The sequence below is a fragment of the Aotus nancymaae genome, unplaced genomic scaffold, assembly GCF_030222135.1.
Source record: "Aotus nancymaae isolate 86718 unplaced genomic scaffold, 86718_ANA_hifiasm-v0.15.2.pri h1tg000029l, whole genome shotgun sequence".
Lineage (NCBI taxonomy): Eukaryota > Metazoa > Chordata > Mammalia > Primates > Aotidae > Aotus > Aotus nancymaae.
Window position 1 is genome coordinate 84,953,518 of NW_026988442.1, and position 18,537 is coordinate 84,972,054.

Here is an 18,537-nt window from a genome sequence, read left to right on the forward strand (position 1 = left end):
ATCCTGGTGCCTTGGAGCCTGTTTCTTCATCTGTGAAATGGGGGTAATAATAGTGCTTATGGCACAGTTGTTTTAAGAACTACAATATAGAAACATAAGCTAATGAAATTTGGATGAGCCAAGATCAGTGTTGCCAAGGGAAGAATTGTGCAGAGTTGAGCTGTGGGCGGCTGTAAAGGATGGTCCAAGGTGTGGCTGCCAGAGGGCATCGGGGGCCAGGCAGCTCCAGAAAGGAGCTAGGAAGGTTAGAGAAAAGTGCACCAACAGCCAGCACGCGTGAAGCGCTGACTCATACTACACCGTGGATGAACCTCGAGAACATCACACTCAGCAAAAGCAGACACACACAAAGGCCATGTAGCAGATGCTTCCGTTGATGTGAAATGTCCAGCGCTGGCAAAGCCACAGAGACAGAAAGTACATTAGCCATAGCCAGGGGCTGGAGAGAGGGAAGGAGGGGAGGGATTACTTAACGGGCACAGGGATTTTGTTTTGGGGTGATGAAGATTTTTGGAATGAGATAGAGCTGGTGGCTGCATGGAGCATTATGAATGCGCTAACTGCCATTGAATTATTCACTTTAAAATGGTAAATTTAAAGCTATGTGAATTTCACCTCAATAAAAAAGATACAAAATAAAAAGCCTGTTTTACTGGACCCATGCTCTGGGGAGTGGGCAACCAGCAGGCAGAGACAAGAAGGAACAGGGGATGGCACGATGCCACTTGAAGGCAAGGGCACTGAGGCTCAGAGAGGACAAGTGTCTTGCTCAAGGTCACAGAGCACCTGTGTGACAGAGCAGGACACATACCCAGGTCTGTCTGACTGTCGAGCCCACACCTTTCCTATCACACACTGTTCTTCTGGAACATTCTTCCCCCTGGGAGAGACAGAGCCCTTCAACCAGCCAGCTCTGAGGGGGCATTGGCTTCTGTAAACATAGTAATAAATAGCCCTGTGGGGCAGACCGTGCAGCTATTAGGGTGACCCTGAAACGTTCCCACAGAATGCCAGTAAGGCCTTGGCCACCTAACCCGGAATAGCTGAAGAGTTAATTTTTTATCTGTGATAAGTGTGGCAGGCTTGGTGACAGCTCCTTGAGTGGCGTTTCCTGTGACTCGTCTGGCGTTCAAACATTAACCTCCACCCCCGGGAGCTTAACCATTAACCTGCACCCTCAACGGAGAGCCCCAGCAGCCCCTTCCCGCACACAGGTGCCAGGATAGAGCCTTGAAACCCGACGGGGGGGCTCTGGGAACCAGCTCTAGGCCTTGGCCGTTTCTTCTCTTAGTCTTTTAGGGGATTTTTCCTCAGACACCACATCCGCTCCACACTCCCAGATGGAGCCCTGGGCGCTGGCTTCCGACCCACTCAGTGGGGCAGGCCTGAAGACTTTTCCAGCAGAGTCCTTGGACATCTTCGGGGGTTTTAAAACTATCTTTTCAAAGCAACAGATCCCTTTCCTAAATGCACACTGCAGAAGGTCAATATGCAAAACAGAGCCCAGCGACTGAGCTGTTTGTGATGGGGGTGCGGCTGAGCCACCCTTTCACCCACCTGCACACCGGCCCTCCTTGGTCCTGCCGCCAGGGCCTGGCCAGACACCTTAGCTCTTGCAAAGCCAGGTGAGTCCTTTTCTCAAGGAGAGTAAGGTCCAGAAGGAGGGGTGCAGTCAGGGACTGCCCAAGTCCCCCCAGTGAGTGTGAGGCAGAGGTCAGGCAGGAATCCCCAGTGAGCTTTCTCAGCCCTGGATGCACAATCAGGACCTGGTAGAAAGGGCTGGTGCACTGCATGGGGAGCCTTAGGGAAGAAGGATGACCAATTCTGCTGGGATCGCTCAACCCAGAACTGAGACATGGATGTGGGTGCAATTTCTGGAGCAATGTGAACGTGCACTCCGCACTGGTAAGGTGACTGGGCAAGCGGTTCGCAGAAGAGGTACCACTCACAGGCAGGGCTGAGGGCCTAAGTGGACCCCAGCCATTCAAGGCAGAGGTCAGCCTGGCTGCACCAAAGGGCCGGGACAGAGGCCATGAGAGGAGCTCCTGGCTATGAGGAGATGTCCTGCCTTCTTCAGGCAATAATTCATTTACTCCCCACAATGGTGTCATAAAGTTGATCGGATTATCTTCCCCACTTTAAAATGGGCACGTTGAGGAGTGGGGAGAATCCTCTAGCCCAAGAGCCCCGGAAAGGAAGAGTGGCACCCGGTCTGGCTGACTCTGCTCCCTGCCTGATGCTCAGCTCCGTGCCTCTTGCCAGATCCAGCCCAGCCCGAGCGGCCTCACAGCAGACCCTCTCCTGCGAGGGTGGGGAGTCTCCTCCTGAGATCCCAACAGGAATGCGGACGCCCGGAGGGGAGCAGGAGCCCCAGCCAGCACGGTCATTAGTCAGGACCTGAGTGGGGCAGGCACAGCTGGCTCACCACTCCATAGGGGATGGCCAGTGAAGACAGACTCGCCTCTCTCCCCCAAGGTCGGACCCTGGAAAGCGTCCCTCCACCGGTGACTGGGACCACGTTGCTCGCCTCAGCTAATTTGTGACAAGTTGGGCACCTGGGGGCATCTGTGTCCCCTGTGGGGAGCTCACCCGCCTCCAAGGCTCCACCTCATCTCCCACTCTCTCCTTGGGACTGGCTGTCTTTTATTTTCTCCTTTCTCCCTGCTCTCAGCCATGTGACTGCCCTCATTCGCTCAGTAAGTCAGTCAACAAACACACAATGAATACTCGGTCTGGCAAGCCCTGTGTCAAGCACTGGGGAAGAAGGAAGGCAACATTGTTGCTGCCTCTGTCAGGGGCAGGGACAGTCCAGGAAAGACACCTTTACAGTGCAGTGCAGTGCAGAGGTGCGAGGAGAGAGAGAAGCAGTCTCCTGCAGGAGTCGGGGTGACTCACTTGACCCGGGGAGCCAGGGGCATTCAGGACATCATTCCTAGAGCAGTCTGAAAAGGCAGGTGGTTTCAGAGGGAAGAAGATGGAGAATGGTGTTGTAGCCGAGGGGTCTGCGTGTGCAAAGGCCGGAGGCAGGAGAGAATGGACAGGCAGGAAATTGCAAGCAATTTGGTTGAGGGTTGAGCTGGCTGGCAGTGTTAGGGGTGGAGATGTGGACAGGGGCCAAGTCAGGAGCTGGGCCTCATCCTGGAACCACTAGAAAACCGTGGGACATTTTAAACACATCTTACATTAAAACAACCATCCCTGGCCGGGCATGGTGTCTCAAGCCTGTAATCCCAGCACTTTGGGAGGCCGAGGTGGGTGGATCATGAGGTCCAGAGTTCAAGACCAGACTGGCCAACATGGTGAAACCCCGTCTCTACTAAAAAATACAAAAATTAGCTGGGCATGGTGGCTTGTGCCTGTAATCCCAGCTGCTTGGGAGGCTGAGGTAGGAGAATTGCTCGAACCGGGACTGGGAGGCAGAGGTTGCAGTGAGCCGAGATGGTGCCACTGCACTCCAGCCTGGGCTACAGAGCAAGACTCCATCTCAAAAAAACAAAAAACACCATCCCTTACTTGTCCGTGTAAACGGAAGTTCACCTTCAGCCCTCACAGAGGCCCAGCATTCTAGGCCTATCTGATAGGGCTGCTGTCATTGGGGTTTCAGGCATTGTCCCTGAGGACAGGAGGTGGGGGGCAACTGCGATTTGGCTGCACCTCAGGCTGGCCTCATTGGTGCCTCGCTTCCTGCTGTCCCAGGCAGTTTCTGGGGAGCAAGAGTTCAGGAGGCTCTCACTGGTGTCCCCATGAGTGCCTTAAGACCATGGTCTGACTCCTCGAGTGCAGTCAGAGCCAGAGAGAAAGTGCAGTCAGGTAGAGGGAAAGCGAAGGCTCAGACTGTGGGAGAGACGTCTGTTCTGTCCCCACCCCTCGCGCGGTGGCTGCGTGCGTGGGCTAAAGCACATTTGCCGCATCCAGGCTGCCGCCTCTGCTGCTCACACGCCCTCACGTTCCTCTGCCTCCAGCTGCTCCTGACAAATGAGGGCTGGGAGTGCTCCAGGCTGGCTCCTGGGTCCTCTTCCCGTCCCGCTCCTGGTGCAGCCTCAGCCTCCCATGTTGCCTACGTGGAGGTTTATCCCCGGCCCTCAGCCCTCTTCACAAATCTGCATTTGTGATTTTTATCTCCTCTCCTCCAGAATACTCATCTTCCTTTACTCCTTCCTCCCATTGCTCAAGTCAAACACGTGGGGGCCACCCTGGATTCTCTGTCTCTCACCTCATTCCCAATCCAGTTCTTCAGCACGGATTCCCGCCCACACAGCTCTTCCGCGGGTCTACGCCTCTCCAGCCCTTACAGCAGAACCTGCTTGTAACTCCTTAGCCTTAACCTTTTCTGGGCACACCAATCTCACTTTCACCCACTGGCCCAGTGTCCCTTTGTCTGGGGGATTTCTCTAGCTACTGGAGGCAATTTTGCCCCTAAGCACAGCAGGCTGGAAGTGAAAGGGAATGAAAGCTCCTTGCCCCGAAGCAGGCCCACCTCTGACTGATGGGGCACCGGTGGATGCATCCTCCAGCTCCTGGGCGACTCGGAGGCCTGTGTTCCCCAAGTGCCCCCAGCAATGATGTAACATTTACCGCCTTTCTTCCCTGCCCCGGTTCGGTTCCCAGTCCTACTGATCTGGCCTGGAATCACTTGCTGCTGGAGGATCCAATGACATCCTATCCAGTCCCAGTGACCACATCTCTTACCTAGACCACCAGCCTCCCAGCGGGCCTCTCTGAACTACTCCTGTCTTTCTCTGGTCCACCTCCCACACTGTGGCAGGGGTGATCTTTTCATAATGCAGACGGTCACGCCTCTGCTCTCCTAAGCCTCTCGAGGGCGTCTGGCCGCTCTTAGGATAGGATGAAAATCCCCCACGGGCCGATGAGCCCCTGTGCGCTCGTCCTGCAATCAGGCTCCCTCATGCCTATGCCCAGTAACCTCCAATCAGGCTCAGGCCTTGGCTCAAGCATCATTTCCTCAAGAAAGGCCTCATGGAGGCCCAGGCCAGGTCAAGCCTTCTGATTAGACACTCAGGCGGACCCACACACTGTTCTTATCTCATCATCATTTTACATGACTTTCTTTTCTTTTTCTTTTTGAGATGGAGTTTCCCTCTTGTTGCCCAGGCTGGAGTGCAATGGCGCGATCTCAGCTCACTGCAACCTCCGCCTCCCGGGTTCAAACAATTCTCCTGCCTCCGCCTCCCAAGTAGCTGGGATTACAGGTGCCCGCCACCACACCTGGCTAATTTTGTGTTTTTAGTAGACTTGGTTTCACCATGTTGGTCAGGCTGGTCTCAAACTCCTGACCTCAAATGACCCACCCACCTCAGCCTCCCAGAGCGCTGGGATGACAGGTGTAAGCCACCGTGCCCAGCCATAATGCGTGTCCCTTTGTATCTGGCTTGTTTCACTTAGCATTAGGTTTCAAGGTTTGTCTATGCTTGAAGGTGTCATCACTTCATTCTTTTTAAAGGCTGAATAATATCCTATTGTGTGGATAAACCTATGTTTATCCTATGATGGGCATTTAGGCTGTTTCCACCTCTTCATCCTTGTAAAGGGGGCTGTTATGAACATCTGTGTACAGAGGTTTGTAATGCTATACCCCTCCTTACCCTTAAATGACAGAGAGCAAACGCAAGACATTTAGGAAGGGAATAAACATAAAGTTAACATTTAAATATAAAATTAATACTTAAAGTGTTGATTAATAATAATTAACTAAATTAGCAATATTTACAAGGCATCGGTATTTAACACACTTTATCTCATTTATCATTATAATCCTAAAGAAGACATTATCACCTCCATTCTTTTTTGTTTTGTTTTGTTTTTGTTCTTGTTGAGATGGAGTTTCACTCTTGTCGCCCAGGCTGGAGTGCAATGACGAGATCTCGACTCACTGCAACTTCTGCTTCCTGGGTTCAAGCTATTCTCCTGCCTCAGCCTCCCAAGTAGCTGGAATTGCAGACATGTTCCACCATGCCAGGCTAATTTTGTATTTTTAGTAGAGGTGGGGTTTCACTGTATTGGTCAAGCTGGTCTCGAACTCCTGACCTCAAGTAACCCGCTCACCTTGGCCTCCCAAAGTGCTGGGATTACAGGTGTGCATCACCGTGCCTGGCCACCTCCATTCTATACATCAGAAAATGTAGACTCAGAGGGCTAAATAATTTGCCTATGGTCACACAGCCAGTGAGGGTCACCCAGCAGGCAGCCCACACTATTGTGACCCCAAGCTGCCTTCTGACTACCTCACTCTTGGAGCTGGCAGGGAGGTGGGAGAATGAATGAGAGGAAATTGCCTTGCAAAGAAATTCCCATCAAGTTCTTACCTTGGCCAAGTCAGCATGCAGAAGCTGATGGTAAGAAAACACTGGCCATGTTCACTTGCCCAGGGAAAGGAAGAGTGATGAGGATTTGGCTTTGGGGTGCCTGTGATCTGCTCACCAGGACCACTCCAGCCCTGCCCAACGAGCTGATTGTCTGAGTGAATAAAGCTGGACCAGCCTCCCAAATCCCATCCTGGCCCAGGACAAGCTCCCCCTGCCCAGTGGGAGTGGACGTGCTCCACCTCCAGGAGTGGCAAGCCTCATACCTGGCACTGGCTGCCCCGTGGCCAGCTCTCCTGTCCGCTCTCTGGAAAGTTCCTGCAGACACTGGTCTTGCTCCTCCTGCAGCACTTGCAGCACGTCACACAGGCGGGGAAGGGCTCCGATCTGCAAGTCCAAAGCAGGGATGCTCACCGTTGTCACTAACTCAATCCCGCCACACAAAGACTTTTCATGAGGGAGAATGGGGCAAGACAATGGGGTTTCAATGGGGATTTGAGTAAAGCAAAGCCCTTGCCTGCAAGGAGCTCTGGTCTGCAGGAAAGGTAGAGGCAGCCGCTCCTGGGTGAGAATTCAGAACACAGCTGGGACAGCTGGGACATGCAAATGATCTGTGGCTTGTCCACTGCAAATGTTGCTGTTAAGTTCATCAAGGCTCCTGAGCCCAACAAGCTGTTTGCTTCCTCAGCACCTTATTCTTCGTCTGTGGGACTTACTTTATGCTACTCTAACTATGTGGGTATTTTCCTTTTTGAAAGCTTAGTGTTTTTTGTTTTGTTTTGTTTCGTTTTTCTAGAGACAGGGTCTTTCTCCATCATTCAGTCTGGAGTGCAGTTGTGTGATCATAGCTCACTGTAGCCTTGATCTGTGTTCAAGCAATCCTCACACCTCAGCGCTCTCAGTAGCTAGGACTACAGGCATGTGCCACACATATATTTACACACACACACACACATACACACATAATAAAGAACGGGGTCTCAACATAGTGAGACAAGACCCCCTTCTCTCTCTCTCCATGTGTGTGTGTGTGTGTATGTGTGTGTGTGTGTATAAATACCTCAGCTAAGTCAGCATGCAGAAACTGATGGTAAGAAAACACTGGCCATGTTCACCATATAAATACACACACACGCACATACATAATAGAGAAGGGGATCTCACTATGTTGCCCAGGCTGGTATCAAACTCCTGGGATTATAGGGATGAGCCACTGCGTCCACCTGAAAACTTAGTTTTGATTCAGACAAATTCTTTAAAACACACACTTAACCATAGAAGAGAGCATACATCCAACCTAGAACAGCCACTGCAGGAAGGTTTGGACAGGAGGGAGGAGGAGGGACTGGCACTCAGCTCTGACTTCCTAGCTCTTTCCAGAGTAGACTTTCTATCATGGCTTCATTATTTGGTGCCTGAGACTTGATAAGTATAATGAATGAATGTATGAATGAACAACCAAAGAGATGAATGCATTGCACTCCTACTTTCCTTACAAAGTACGAATGTGGCATTTTAATATTAAAGTCCTTTTACATACATTAACTTAATCAGTTCTCAAAATAATGCAATAAAGAAAGAAAGGGAAGGAAACTGAGGTCCATGATGTTAGGCGCTATGACCAGGGTCATCCACCCAGCCTTCCAAGAGGTTGAGGACCAGATCTTACACCCCCTTGTCAATCCTCCACTAGTGATTTGCAGATGGAAATTCCAACATGGAGCAGGGAGAGAAGTCCCTGGAGACAAAGTCACACTCCAAATTGTCCCAAGTAAACAAAAGCTCTGGACCAGAGAAGGACAGCTAAGATCGCACTATGGTCAAATGGCTCAGAGGCAAACAGAAGTCGTCTTCTGATTAGCTCCTATCCTGGATCTTCCACATATTACCACCCTTCACTAGTGCCATTGGAAAGATCTACAGCTGTCAAGAACTGCTTCTCTCCCCTACTCCCTGACACCAGCTGACCAGGGTTTATGTTCCCCATGAAAAACCCACATCACTTTGTAACTGGGTGACAGGAGCAGGGCTGAGGGGGTCCCAATGATGCTTACTGTTCCCTGATTGGATGTATTTTCCCAGGTCCTTGGGCCTCACCCACCCAAGAATGGGGAGGAGGACCCTGGCAGCGCTGTGATATTGTTCAAGTAAATATCAGATCCAAAGAACTTTGCAGAAAAGTGATTTATTAGGCAGAGAGAGAGAGAGAGAGAGAGACAGCTCCCATGCTGTCATAAGAGGGGATCCAGAGATGGAGTCCACATAGGTAAAGAGAAAGAGAGAGAGAGAGAGAGAGAGAGAGAGAGGGAGAAGGTGCCCATGCTGCCATGGGAGGGGATCCCAGAGAGGGAAATCTGTATAGGTAAGGGAATAGGGGAAATTTAACCCTGGAGTTACTCCCACCCCATTCAAGTTCTCGTCCAGTGAGAGGAGCTTTTCCAAACTTCCTCTGGAGTGACTGATCTTTGACTCTGATGCTGGACTGGCTGCCGGGTTTGCAATAGAGCCCCTCCTTCCAAGGCTTTTGGTGGGCTTTCTAAACAAAGGAAGCTCACCTGGGCTATCTACCTTTCCTCTGCACGGGAAAGTTAGAGAACTCTAGGCCCCTGGATGGGGAGGTGGATGGATGCATGGTGCTGGGAAGTTCTTGCCTTAGAAACCACGCCCCTTGTGGACCCAGAAAGAGAAATTAACATAGTCCCTCAACCTCCCCTGGCCCAGAGCTTGTGATCAGCCTCAGCCAGCTGCTGCAGAAACACCTAGGCCCAGCTAGCTCTAGGATCATAGAATCCTCATTCTTTCCCCATCTATCAGCACTAAGATTCCATTTTACTCCCAACACAAAACAGCCAATGTGTTAATCACATCGTTTGTCATTTAGACTCTTGATTGAAACCTAGTAGTTTTCCTAAGAGTATAGCAATCGTCAAGAGAGGTGGCATTGGCACGCAGCTCATGCACTTCTGCCCTTGTCTTTCACCTGGTTCTTGCTGAAGCCCATAGTCACTGGCACTCTCTGGGGTCTTGAGTGGAAAAATCCACCTAGAGGTTGGCAGGCACTGCCTATTAGTTCACTGGTTGGCACACATTGTGTTCAGAGCCGCTTAGAAATTAACATGACTCTCAACAGGTGAGAAAGTGCTGGAGGTGATGAGACCAGGTATAATCTTGTAAGTAATTTAAGGAATCGTATGTAGTGTCACAAAAATGTTCATACCCTTTGGCCAACTAACTGTACTTCTCAGAATCTATCCCATATGTGGGGAAAGCTTTATATAGACAGATTTTGTCACAGCTTTACATATAATAGTGAAAAAAGACAGACTTCTGCTTCTAGGAAAATGGATTCGGCGTACTTTTCCCTATTACTTCTACTAAGTGCAAATGAGACCCTGAATGTTATATACAAAACAAACACAAGAAGACTCTGAAAAGTGGAAGAAGAAAGCAGATGGGCTACGGACTCCAGAGCCCAAGGAATGACCCAGTGGTGAGTCCCACCTTACATGTATATCACAGGACTGGAACTGGAGATGTTGCCAATAAGGAAGCACTGCCAGGTACAGCCAAAAAAAAAGCCCCAGAAAATGCCTGATCTTTAGCCAAGGACCAGGAAAGGGGCACCTAGCAAAACAGAAAACTTTTAGACAATAACCACCCTACTCGTGCCAACCACCACAGAAAACCTGTGGCCCCACCCCCCCATCCCCGGAAAGGTGAAGTGAGGAGTTCGGACCCCCACCCTTGCCAAGCTATAACTGATGCCCAGCCTTGTGATGATGGGTGGTGATGTGTGTGTTTCACAGAGACTGCAAACTCTGGCCAGGGCTATGCCAGAGAGCACAAATAGGAGCTGTAACTTTCATTCCTGCCGTGTAGTAATGAAGTTTCCCGCAACCCATGATATCAGCGGAAACTAGACTTCTGCCCTAGTTCAGAAGTAACAAGGTCCTCCTCTACGTGTCTTCACCAGAAGGTGTCAGAGAAATCCTAATGGAGAGTTGGGATTTTCACTACCACCTAGTGGCAGTGTGGCCACCCCCACTGCAGTGTCAGCAGAGACTGTGTGTGGAGCTGATACTCCCACCCCACCCCCATCATCAGTCACTAGGATCCTCCCTATAGGACCTATGTCTTCCCTGTAGCCCTTAGAGGACACTACAGGTGCCAAATAAGGCAGCGTGGGAACATCGGACTTCTATTTTCACCTGGTCATAAGAAGGGAACACTCATTCCCCCCACTTCCCCTCTCAGAAAAAAAAAGCTAACTAAAAGAGAAGGTTTAAATAAGATCCAGAGTTCCGTAACATAATACGAAAACGTCTATCTTTCATCATACCAAAAGCCAGGAAGATTTCAAACTGAATGAAAAAACATAATTAACAGATGCCAACACTGAGATGATAGAGTTAGAATGATCTGACAAAAATTTTAAAGCATTATGAACACGCTTGAAACAAATGTAGAAATACAAACATCAGCCAATAGGAAAGAAGAAAGAAAGAAAAAAAGCGTTTTGGAGATAATAAAGATTATTCTAAAATTTATGTAGAAAAGCAAAAGAATGAGAATACCTAAAAGAGGTGTTTTTTTTAAGAAATGAAATAATTTATTTATAAGTGCTAAAACCAGGAATCAACTAGGATTTCCTTCAACAGGCCAAGGGATAAACAGATTGTGATACATACATACAATTGATGTTTACCCAGTGATAAAAAAGGAATGAGCTGCTGGGCACTGAGGCTCACACTTGTAATCCCAGTGCTTTGAGAGGCCGAGGCCAGAGGATTGCTTGAGCCCAGGAGTTCAAGATCAACCTGGGCAACAGAGTAAGACAGACAGACAGACAGTGAGAGAGGAAAGGAAGGAAGGAAGGAAGGAAGGAAAGAGAGAGAGAGAAGGAGGGAGAGAGAGAGGGAAGAAGGAAGGAAGGAGGGAGGGAGGAAGGGAAGAAAGGAAGGAAGGAGGGAGGGAGGGAGAGAGGGAAGGAAGGAAAGAAACCATTAAGTCACAAAAAGAAATGACACAGAGTAATCTTAAATACAGATTGCTAAGTGAAAGTAGTCAAACTAAAAAGGTTACTCTGTCACCGGCTGGCAGCGGTGACTTACACTTGTAATCCCAGCACTTTAGGAGGCCAAGACAGGAGGCTTGCTTGAGTCCAGGAGTTCAAGACCAGCCTGGCAACACAGCAAGATACCCTGGCTTAAAAAAGTTGTTTTAAAAATTAGCCTGGTGTGGTGGCATGCACCTGGAGTCCCAGCTACTCTGGAGGCTGAGGTGGGAGCATTGCTTGAGCCTGGGAGGTGGTGGCTGCAGTGAGGCATGATTGCAGTACCGCAGTCCGGTCTGGGGGACAGAGCGAGACCCTGTCATAAATGAATAAATAAATACATAAGTTACATACTATACAATCTCAACTATATAGAAAAGGCAAAAAACTTCGATAACAGTAAAAAAAAATCATTGGCGTCAAGCGGACGAGGTAGAGGGAGAGTGGGCTAAGTCGGGAGGGAAGAGTGGAATGTGAGACTTTCAGGGCAGTGAATCCATTCTGCATGATTCTGTAATCGTGGATACGTGTCATTATACATTTGTCGAAACTCACAGAGCATACAACACAAAGTTTATTATAAACTATGAACTTTAGTCAGTAATATTGTATCAATATAAGCTCAGCAATTGTAATAAATAAACCACATTGATGCAAGATGTTAATAAAAGGGGAAACTGGTGAGGAGGGGTAGCAGGGGTGTATGGGAACTCTTGGTACTTGTCACTCAATTTTTCTGTAAGACTAAGTCTCTTCATCAAAATTAATTCTATTAATTTTAAGAGAAGTGAAATCAGTTTACCTGATTTTAAGATGTATTATATAGTACAGTTATCAAAACAGCATGATATCAACGGAAGAATAGACAAGTAGATCAATGGAAAACAATAGAAAACCTAGAAATAGAGCTACGTGAACATGCACAACTGATTACTGACAAAGACGCAAAGAGATTCAATGAGAGGATCGTCTTTTCAACAAATGGTATTGAAGCAACTGAACCTGCGTAGACAACAAAATAAACCTTGAGCTAAGTTTCACACTTTATACAAAAATTAACTCAAAATGGATCACGGGCTTAAATTTAAATTATAAAACTTTTATTTAAAAGCATAGGGGGTAAGGTGCAGTAGCACATGGCTGTAATCTCAGCACTTTGGGAGGCTGAGGTGGGCAGATCACCTGAGATCGGGAGTTTGAGACCAGGCTGACCAACATGGTAAAACCCCGTCTCTACTAAAAATACAAAACTTAGCTGGGCATGGTGGTGGGCACCTGAAATCCCAGCTACCAGGGAGGCTGAGTCAGGAGAATCACCTGAACCCAGGAAACAGAGGTTGCAGTGAGCCAAGATTACGCCACAGCACTCCAGGCTGGGCAACAGAGCGAGACTCTGTCTTAAAAATATATATATAAATAATTAAATAAATAAAAGCATAAGAGAAAATCTTCAAATCTAAAGCTAGGCAGAGTTTGTATGCTTGGCACCAAAAGCATGATCCATACAACAAAAAATTAACAAATTAGGCATGATAAAAATTAAAACCTTTGCTCCACGAAAAACCATGTTAAGAAGATGAAAAGACAAGCTACAGAATCAGAGAAAATATTTACAAACTATACAAGAAAGGAACAATATTTAGAATATGCAAAGAATGGCCAACACTCAACAGTAAACAAGCAAAAAGTCTAATTAGAACATAAGCAAAAGACATGAAGAGACAGATTACAGAAGATATACAGTTGGCAAATAAGCACATAAAAATGTATTCGGCATTATTGGCTATTAGGTAAATCAAAATTAAACCTTCATATGATATCACTCCATACCTATTAGAATGGCTAAAATACAAAAGTAACAACGCCCAGTGCTGGCAAGGTCACAGAGAAATTGGATCACTCAGACATTGCTGGTAGGAATGTGAAAAGGTGCAGTCACTGTAGAAAACAGGTTGGCAGTGTCTTGAAAACCAACCAGCCAACTAAACATGTGACTGCTAAGTCCTGGGCATTTATCCCAGAGGAATCAAAACTTACGTTCACAGACAAGTCTAATTATAAATACATATAGCAGCTTTATTCATAACAGCCCACAAACTTAAACAATCCAGATGTTTTCCAATGGGTAAGCAGTTAAATAAACTGTGGTACATTCATACTATGGAATTCTACTCAGCGATTAAGAAAAAGAGCAAACTATTGATATATGCCCCAACCTAGATGAATCTCCAGAGAAATATGCTGAATGAAAAGAAGCCAATGCGAAGAAATTACATACTATATGATTCCATTTATCCATTTGTATAGCATTCCTTATTTTATTTTATAATTTTTCTTTTTCTTTCTTCTTCTTCTTCTTTTTTTTTTTTTTTTTAGAGACAGCGTCTCACTCTGCCTCCAGGCTGGAATGCAGTGGTGCAATTTTAGTTCACTGCAGGCTTGAACCCCCGTGCTCAAGCAATCCTCCTGCCTTAGCCTCCTGCACAGGTCAGGCTGCACATGTGCCACTACAGCCACGCTAATTTTTTAAACATATATTTTGTAGAAGTGAGGTCTCTGTTCCCAGGCTGATCTTGAACTCCTGGCCTCTGGCAATCCTCCTGCCTCAGCCTCTCAAAGTTCTGGGATTACAGACATGAGCCACCATGCCTGGCCTATATAGTGTTCTTGAAATGACATAATTATAGAAATGTAGAAGAGGTTTGTGTTGTCAGGAGTTAAAGAAGGGGTGGGCATGGGAGGGAAGTGGAAATAACCGTAGCAGGGCACCATGAAGGGGCCTTGTGGTGCCAGAAATGTTCTGTATCTTGACTGTAGCAATGTCAATATCATGGTTGTAATCTTGTACTCTATATATATAGTTTTGCAAGATATTACTATTGGGAGAAACTGGGCAAAAGTTACAAGAGATCTCTCTGTATTATTTCTTACAACTGCATGTTAATTTACAACTATTTCAAAATAAAAAGTTGAATTACGAAAACAAGACAATGATCAGAGTGTAAGGGAAACTCTAGCTAGGTAAATTATGGTGAGTTCATTTAACAGGGTATTTTCAGCCATTACCCATGATTATTTAAAGAAAGTATTTAGCAGTAAAGACTATTAACAGTAATACTATGATGTTAAACAGGGAAATCAAGACACAAAATTATATGTACAGTATGATTCTAATTATGTTAAATGTACCAATTTTTCAGAGAAAAATATGGAAGAAAATTCATAGAAATATTATAAGAATTATGTTTAAAAAAATTTTTTATTTTTGAGACAGAATCTTGCTCTGTCACCCAGGCTGGAATTCAATGGCACGGTTTCGGCTCACTGCAACCTCTGCCTCCTGGGTTCAAGCGATTCTCCTGCTTCAGCCTCCTGAATAGCTGGGATAACAGGCACTTGCCACCACACCCAGCTATTTTCATATTTTTAGTAGAGATGGGGTTTCACCAGGTTGGCCAGGCTGGTCTTAAACTCCAGACCTCGTGATCCACCCACCTCAGCCTCCCAAAGTGCTGGGATTACAGGCATGAGCCACAGCACCCAGCCAAAACTTTTTAAATAATGTTTAAATATGCAGAGGAAGGTAGACACTTAACCAACGAGTGCATAGCCCTGCTCTCACTAAGCGAGCGTGTCAACAGAGCTGCCATTTGTCAGGGGAACAGGAGAAGAACACGTCCTGTGGCTGTCACTAGCAAGGTAGGGTGGGGGCTCAGTGGCAGTTAATTTATTAGTTTAAGGAAAGAAATTGTTTCTTTAAATCAAGGTCTCTGAACTGAGAGCCAAATTTGCTATGGGTGTCATGTATAAAATGCAAGTCCCCATTCCACCTCCTCGTTCTCGTTCTTACCACCAGTGATAACCTCTTTTGGCAGAGACCACTCCCCCCATAAACATTCTTCCCTTTCTCTAGTATAATCAAAACTTAACTGGGCAAATGGTTACCCACCTAGATACTACGGGTTCCAATTTCCTTGCAACTAAAGCGTGCCTATGAGATTAGCTTCTAGCAATGGATTGGAACGAACAACACGTGCCAATGCTGTCTCATGCCCTTGAAGGAAAGAGACATACCTCCCTTTTCCATGTGTGGATATAGCAATGAACCATATTCAACCACAGGGATGACAGCAGCAGCCCTAAGGCTGATTGTTCTGCTGGACTCAGAGGACTGAACCCATCCTGGACTTTGCTTCTGAACCTCCACATTCCATCACATTCTCTTTTTTAAATTTTTTTCCTTTTTTATTTCTTTCTTTTTCTTCTTCTTCTTTTTTCTTTTTTTAGACACTCTCGCTCTGTTGCCCAGGCTGGAGTGTAGCGGTACATCATAGCTTACTGCAGCCTCGACCTCCCAGGCTCAAGCCATCCTCCCACCTCAACCTCTTGAGTAGCTGGGACTATAGGTGCACGCCATCACATCTAGCTAATTTTTGTATATTTTTTATAGTGAAAGGATTTGCCATGTTGCTCAGGCTGGTTTTAAACTTCTGAGGTTCAAGTGATCCTCCTGCCTCAGCCTCCCAAAGTGCTGGGATTACAGATGTGAGCCACTGTGTCAGGCCTAAATTAATTTTTATTGATAAATAAAAAGTATATAGATTTATTATGCATAAAATGTTGTTTTGAAATATTTATACATTGCTATCCTCATGGGTGTGATGTGGATCATCCCACATTTCTTTTGCCCTTGATCCTTCCTCTAAAACTTAACAAACCAAGATAATTTGGGGCGGTGGTGGTATGCCAGTTAAAGAAAGGTGTGGTGTCCATCAGTGTCTGTGAGACAGGGAAGTCATTCTGCTGAGAGAACTGAGTCCATGTTTCCAGGTGGTGACCAGCAAAGAGGGAATGGAGTCCCCAGGGTTGCTGGGGGTGGCTGAGAAGAGCATGTGCATGAAGCAACCACCCAGGAGATGTGGGCGATGAGAAACAAACCCTCTTACTATCCACAGTAACCTAGAGAAGAGGGGGAGAGGCTGATGTTTAGTAGCTATATGCATGTGTATATATACACATATTTTCTATACTCACCAGATTTAAAAGTATTAAATACAATTTTACTTGTAATTCACAGGAGGGACAAATGAAGATGAAAGAATTGCTGAACTTCATGCAAAACTTTCCTCAAAACAAGAGCTATTCATTTTTAAAAGATCTCTTTAAATATTTTTTAATTGGGTTTGTATAAGTACATCGAGTTGTTTTATTTGTACTAGTACCAAAGAGTGCAATGACAATGGTAGTTCCCTTCCCTCACCTGTACCTGCTCTCCGGGAAACCACTTTCAACTCTTTTTAGTTGTTCATTTTCATTTTTATCTCCATATTTTAAAACTATATCCTCAAACTGTTGTTATTTCTTGGTTTTTAAATTTGAGACAGTCATAACTTCCTATTAAGGAAGATGAAGATGAAATGTTTTAAAATCTCCCTAATTATACTTCTCTCCCCATATATTACGTATACTAATTTTCATTTAATTTTGAGTGAAGAATGGTCTATATTTATAATGACTTGTTTTGACTATGAAATATTGCTTGGTGCTGAGTCAGGTCATGTAAAATGATTATGTGTCTTTCCTGTACATTTCGTTTTTCCTGAGGTCAATCATTACTGTTTTTTCATTGGATTAGTTTTCCATGCACATATGGCTAATTTTTCCAAGTGCTCCCACAGCTCTGATACATACCTATCCACAGACCTATTGGCTTTTCCTCTGGAGACTCCTGTCTCAGAGGCCCCCTTTCTCCTGCTCCATGCAGGCTTGCTACCTGGCTGTGGCTTGGGGTGCCCTCTCCCCCTCTCCTGGCTGGGGTCTCATTTCCTAGGTATCACATCTTTTTCCTTGGTTTGCTCTCGTTTTGCAGAAGCACTGAATTTTCTAGTAACCCCCTAAGAAAAAGTACATAGGGTAAATTTTTGAATCTTTGCAGACGGGAAAATGTTTTCTTAAATTTAATTAATTATTAAACTAATTAATAATTTGGGTAGAAAATACTAGAGTGAAATAATTTTTCTTCAAAATTTTGAAGTCATTTCTCCTCTTCCTGTGTTGCTAATAAGAAATCTAAGTCTAATTCCAATTCTTTCGTACACAGCTTTTTTGTTTTTTCCCTAGAAATATGTAAGATTTTTCTTTGTTTTTAGGTATTTTGAAACCCCTTGAGGAAATAGTTCTTTTCTAATTTGTTGATTGGATACTAGGTGCATATTTCAATCTGAAGACTTGTGTTCTTCATTTCTGGGAATTTAAAAAATATATTATGTTTTTATTTTATTATTTCATCCCTTCATCTTTAGGCTGTCTCCCTGGAAGACATATTAGCAGAGTATCGGGCGATGTGCACTGATCCTCCAATCTTTTCATCTTTCTCTACTATTCTACCATTTTGTCTTTGTGATCTTTTTTTTTTTTTTTTGAGATGGAGTCTCACTCTGTTTCCCAGGCTGGAATGCAGTGGTGTGATCTCAGGTCACTGCATTCCACCTCCTGGGCTCAAATGATTCTCCTGCCTCAGGCTTCCAAGTAGCTGGGATTACAGGCATGGACCACCTGCCAGACTAATTTTTGTATTTTTAGTAGAGACAGGGTTTCACCATGTTGGCCAGCCTGGTCTCAAACTCCTGACCTCAGGTGATCTACCCATCTTAACCTCCCAAAGTGCTGGGATTACAGGTGTGAGCCACCTCGCCCAGCCTTTGTGATCTTCTTTATAGAAGATTTCCTTGACATTATCTGTAGAGGTTTTAATGAATGTTTTGTTTTATACATTTAACTTCCAATAATCCTTTCTTATTCTCAGATGATTTCCTTTTCTATAGCATCCTCTTTTCATTTTACGGCCTAGGCATCCTTTTCATGAAGGATTTCCACATATTAGTTGTACGTCTTAAGTTTGTCTCCTCCTGTCTGCATGATCTGTTTCTTCGAGGCACCTTTTTCATGATTGTTTGCCTCCACATTGGAGGCGCTCCTCAATGTCAGATCTAAGCCTGAGACAGTAACATGGTCCCTGGAACCACTGTGGACCTGAACAGCTTCTTGACTGGTGGCTTCACTGTAACATAACCAGGCCAAGAGGGAGCCCACTGCTGGGGTCTATGGGTGGACTCTCCTCAGTGTCTGGGGCCTTTCCAGGGTGCCATAGGGTGACTTGACAGC

At 46.0% G+C, this 18,537-nt stretch overlaps 1 protein-coding gene across 2 annotated transcripts in view; it reads right to left on the reverse strand.

Moving 5' to 3' along the window:
- Positions 1-18,537, reverse strand: part of SCTR (secretin receptor) — an 82,521-nt gene that overhangs the window by 53,145 nt on the left and 10,839 nt on the right. Inside the window, exon 1 of one of the 2 annotated variants that reach the window (XM_064382835.1) lies at positions 6,587-6,636. Coding sequence is in view for 1 of the 2 variants with exons in the window: in XM_021667935.2 (XP_021523610.2) it covers positions 6,587-6,707 (121 nt within the window). In the remaining variant the exon portion in view is untranslated. Of the gene's footprint in view, positions 1-6,586; positions 6,708-18,537 lie in introns of those variants that run through there. The other variant, XM_021667935.2, reaches the window with a different exon arrangement.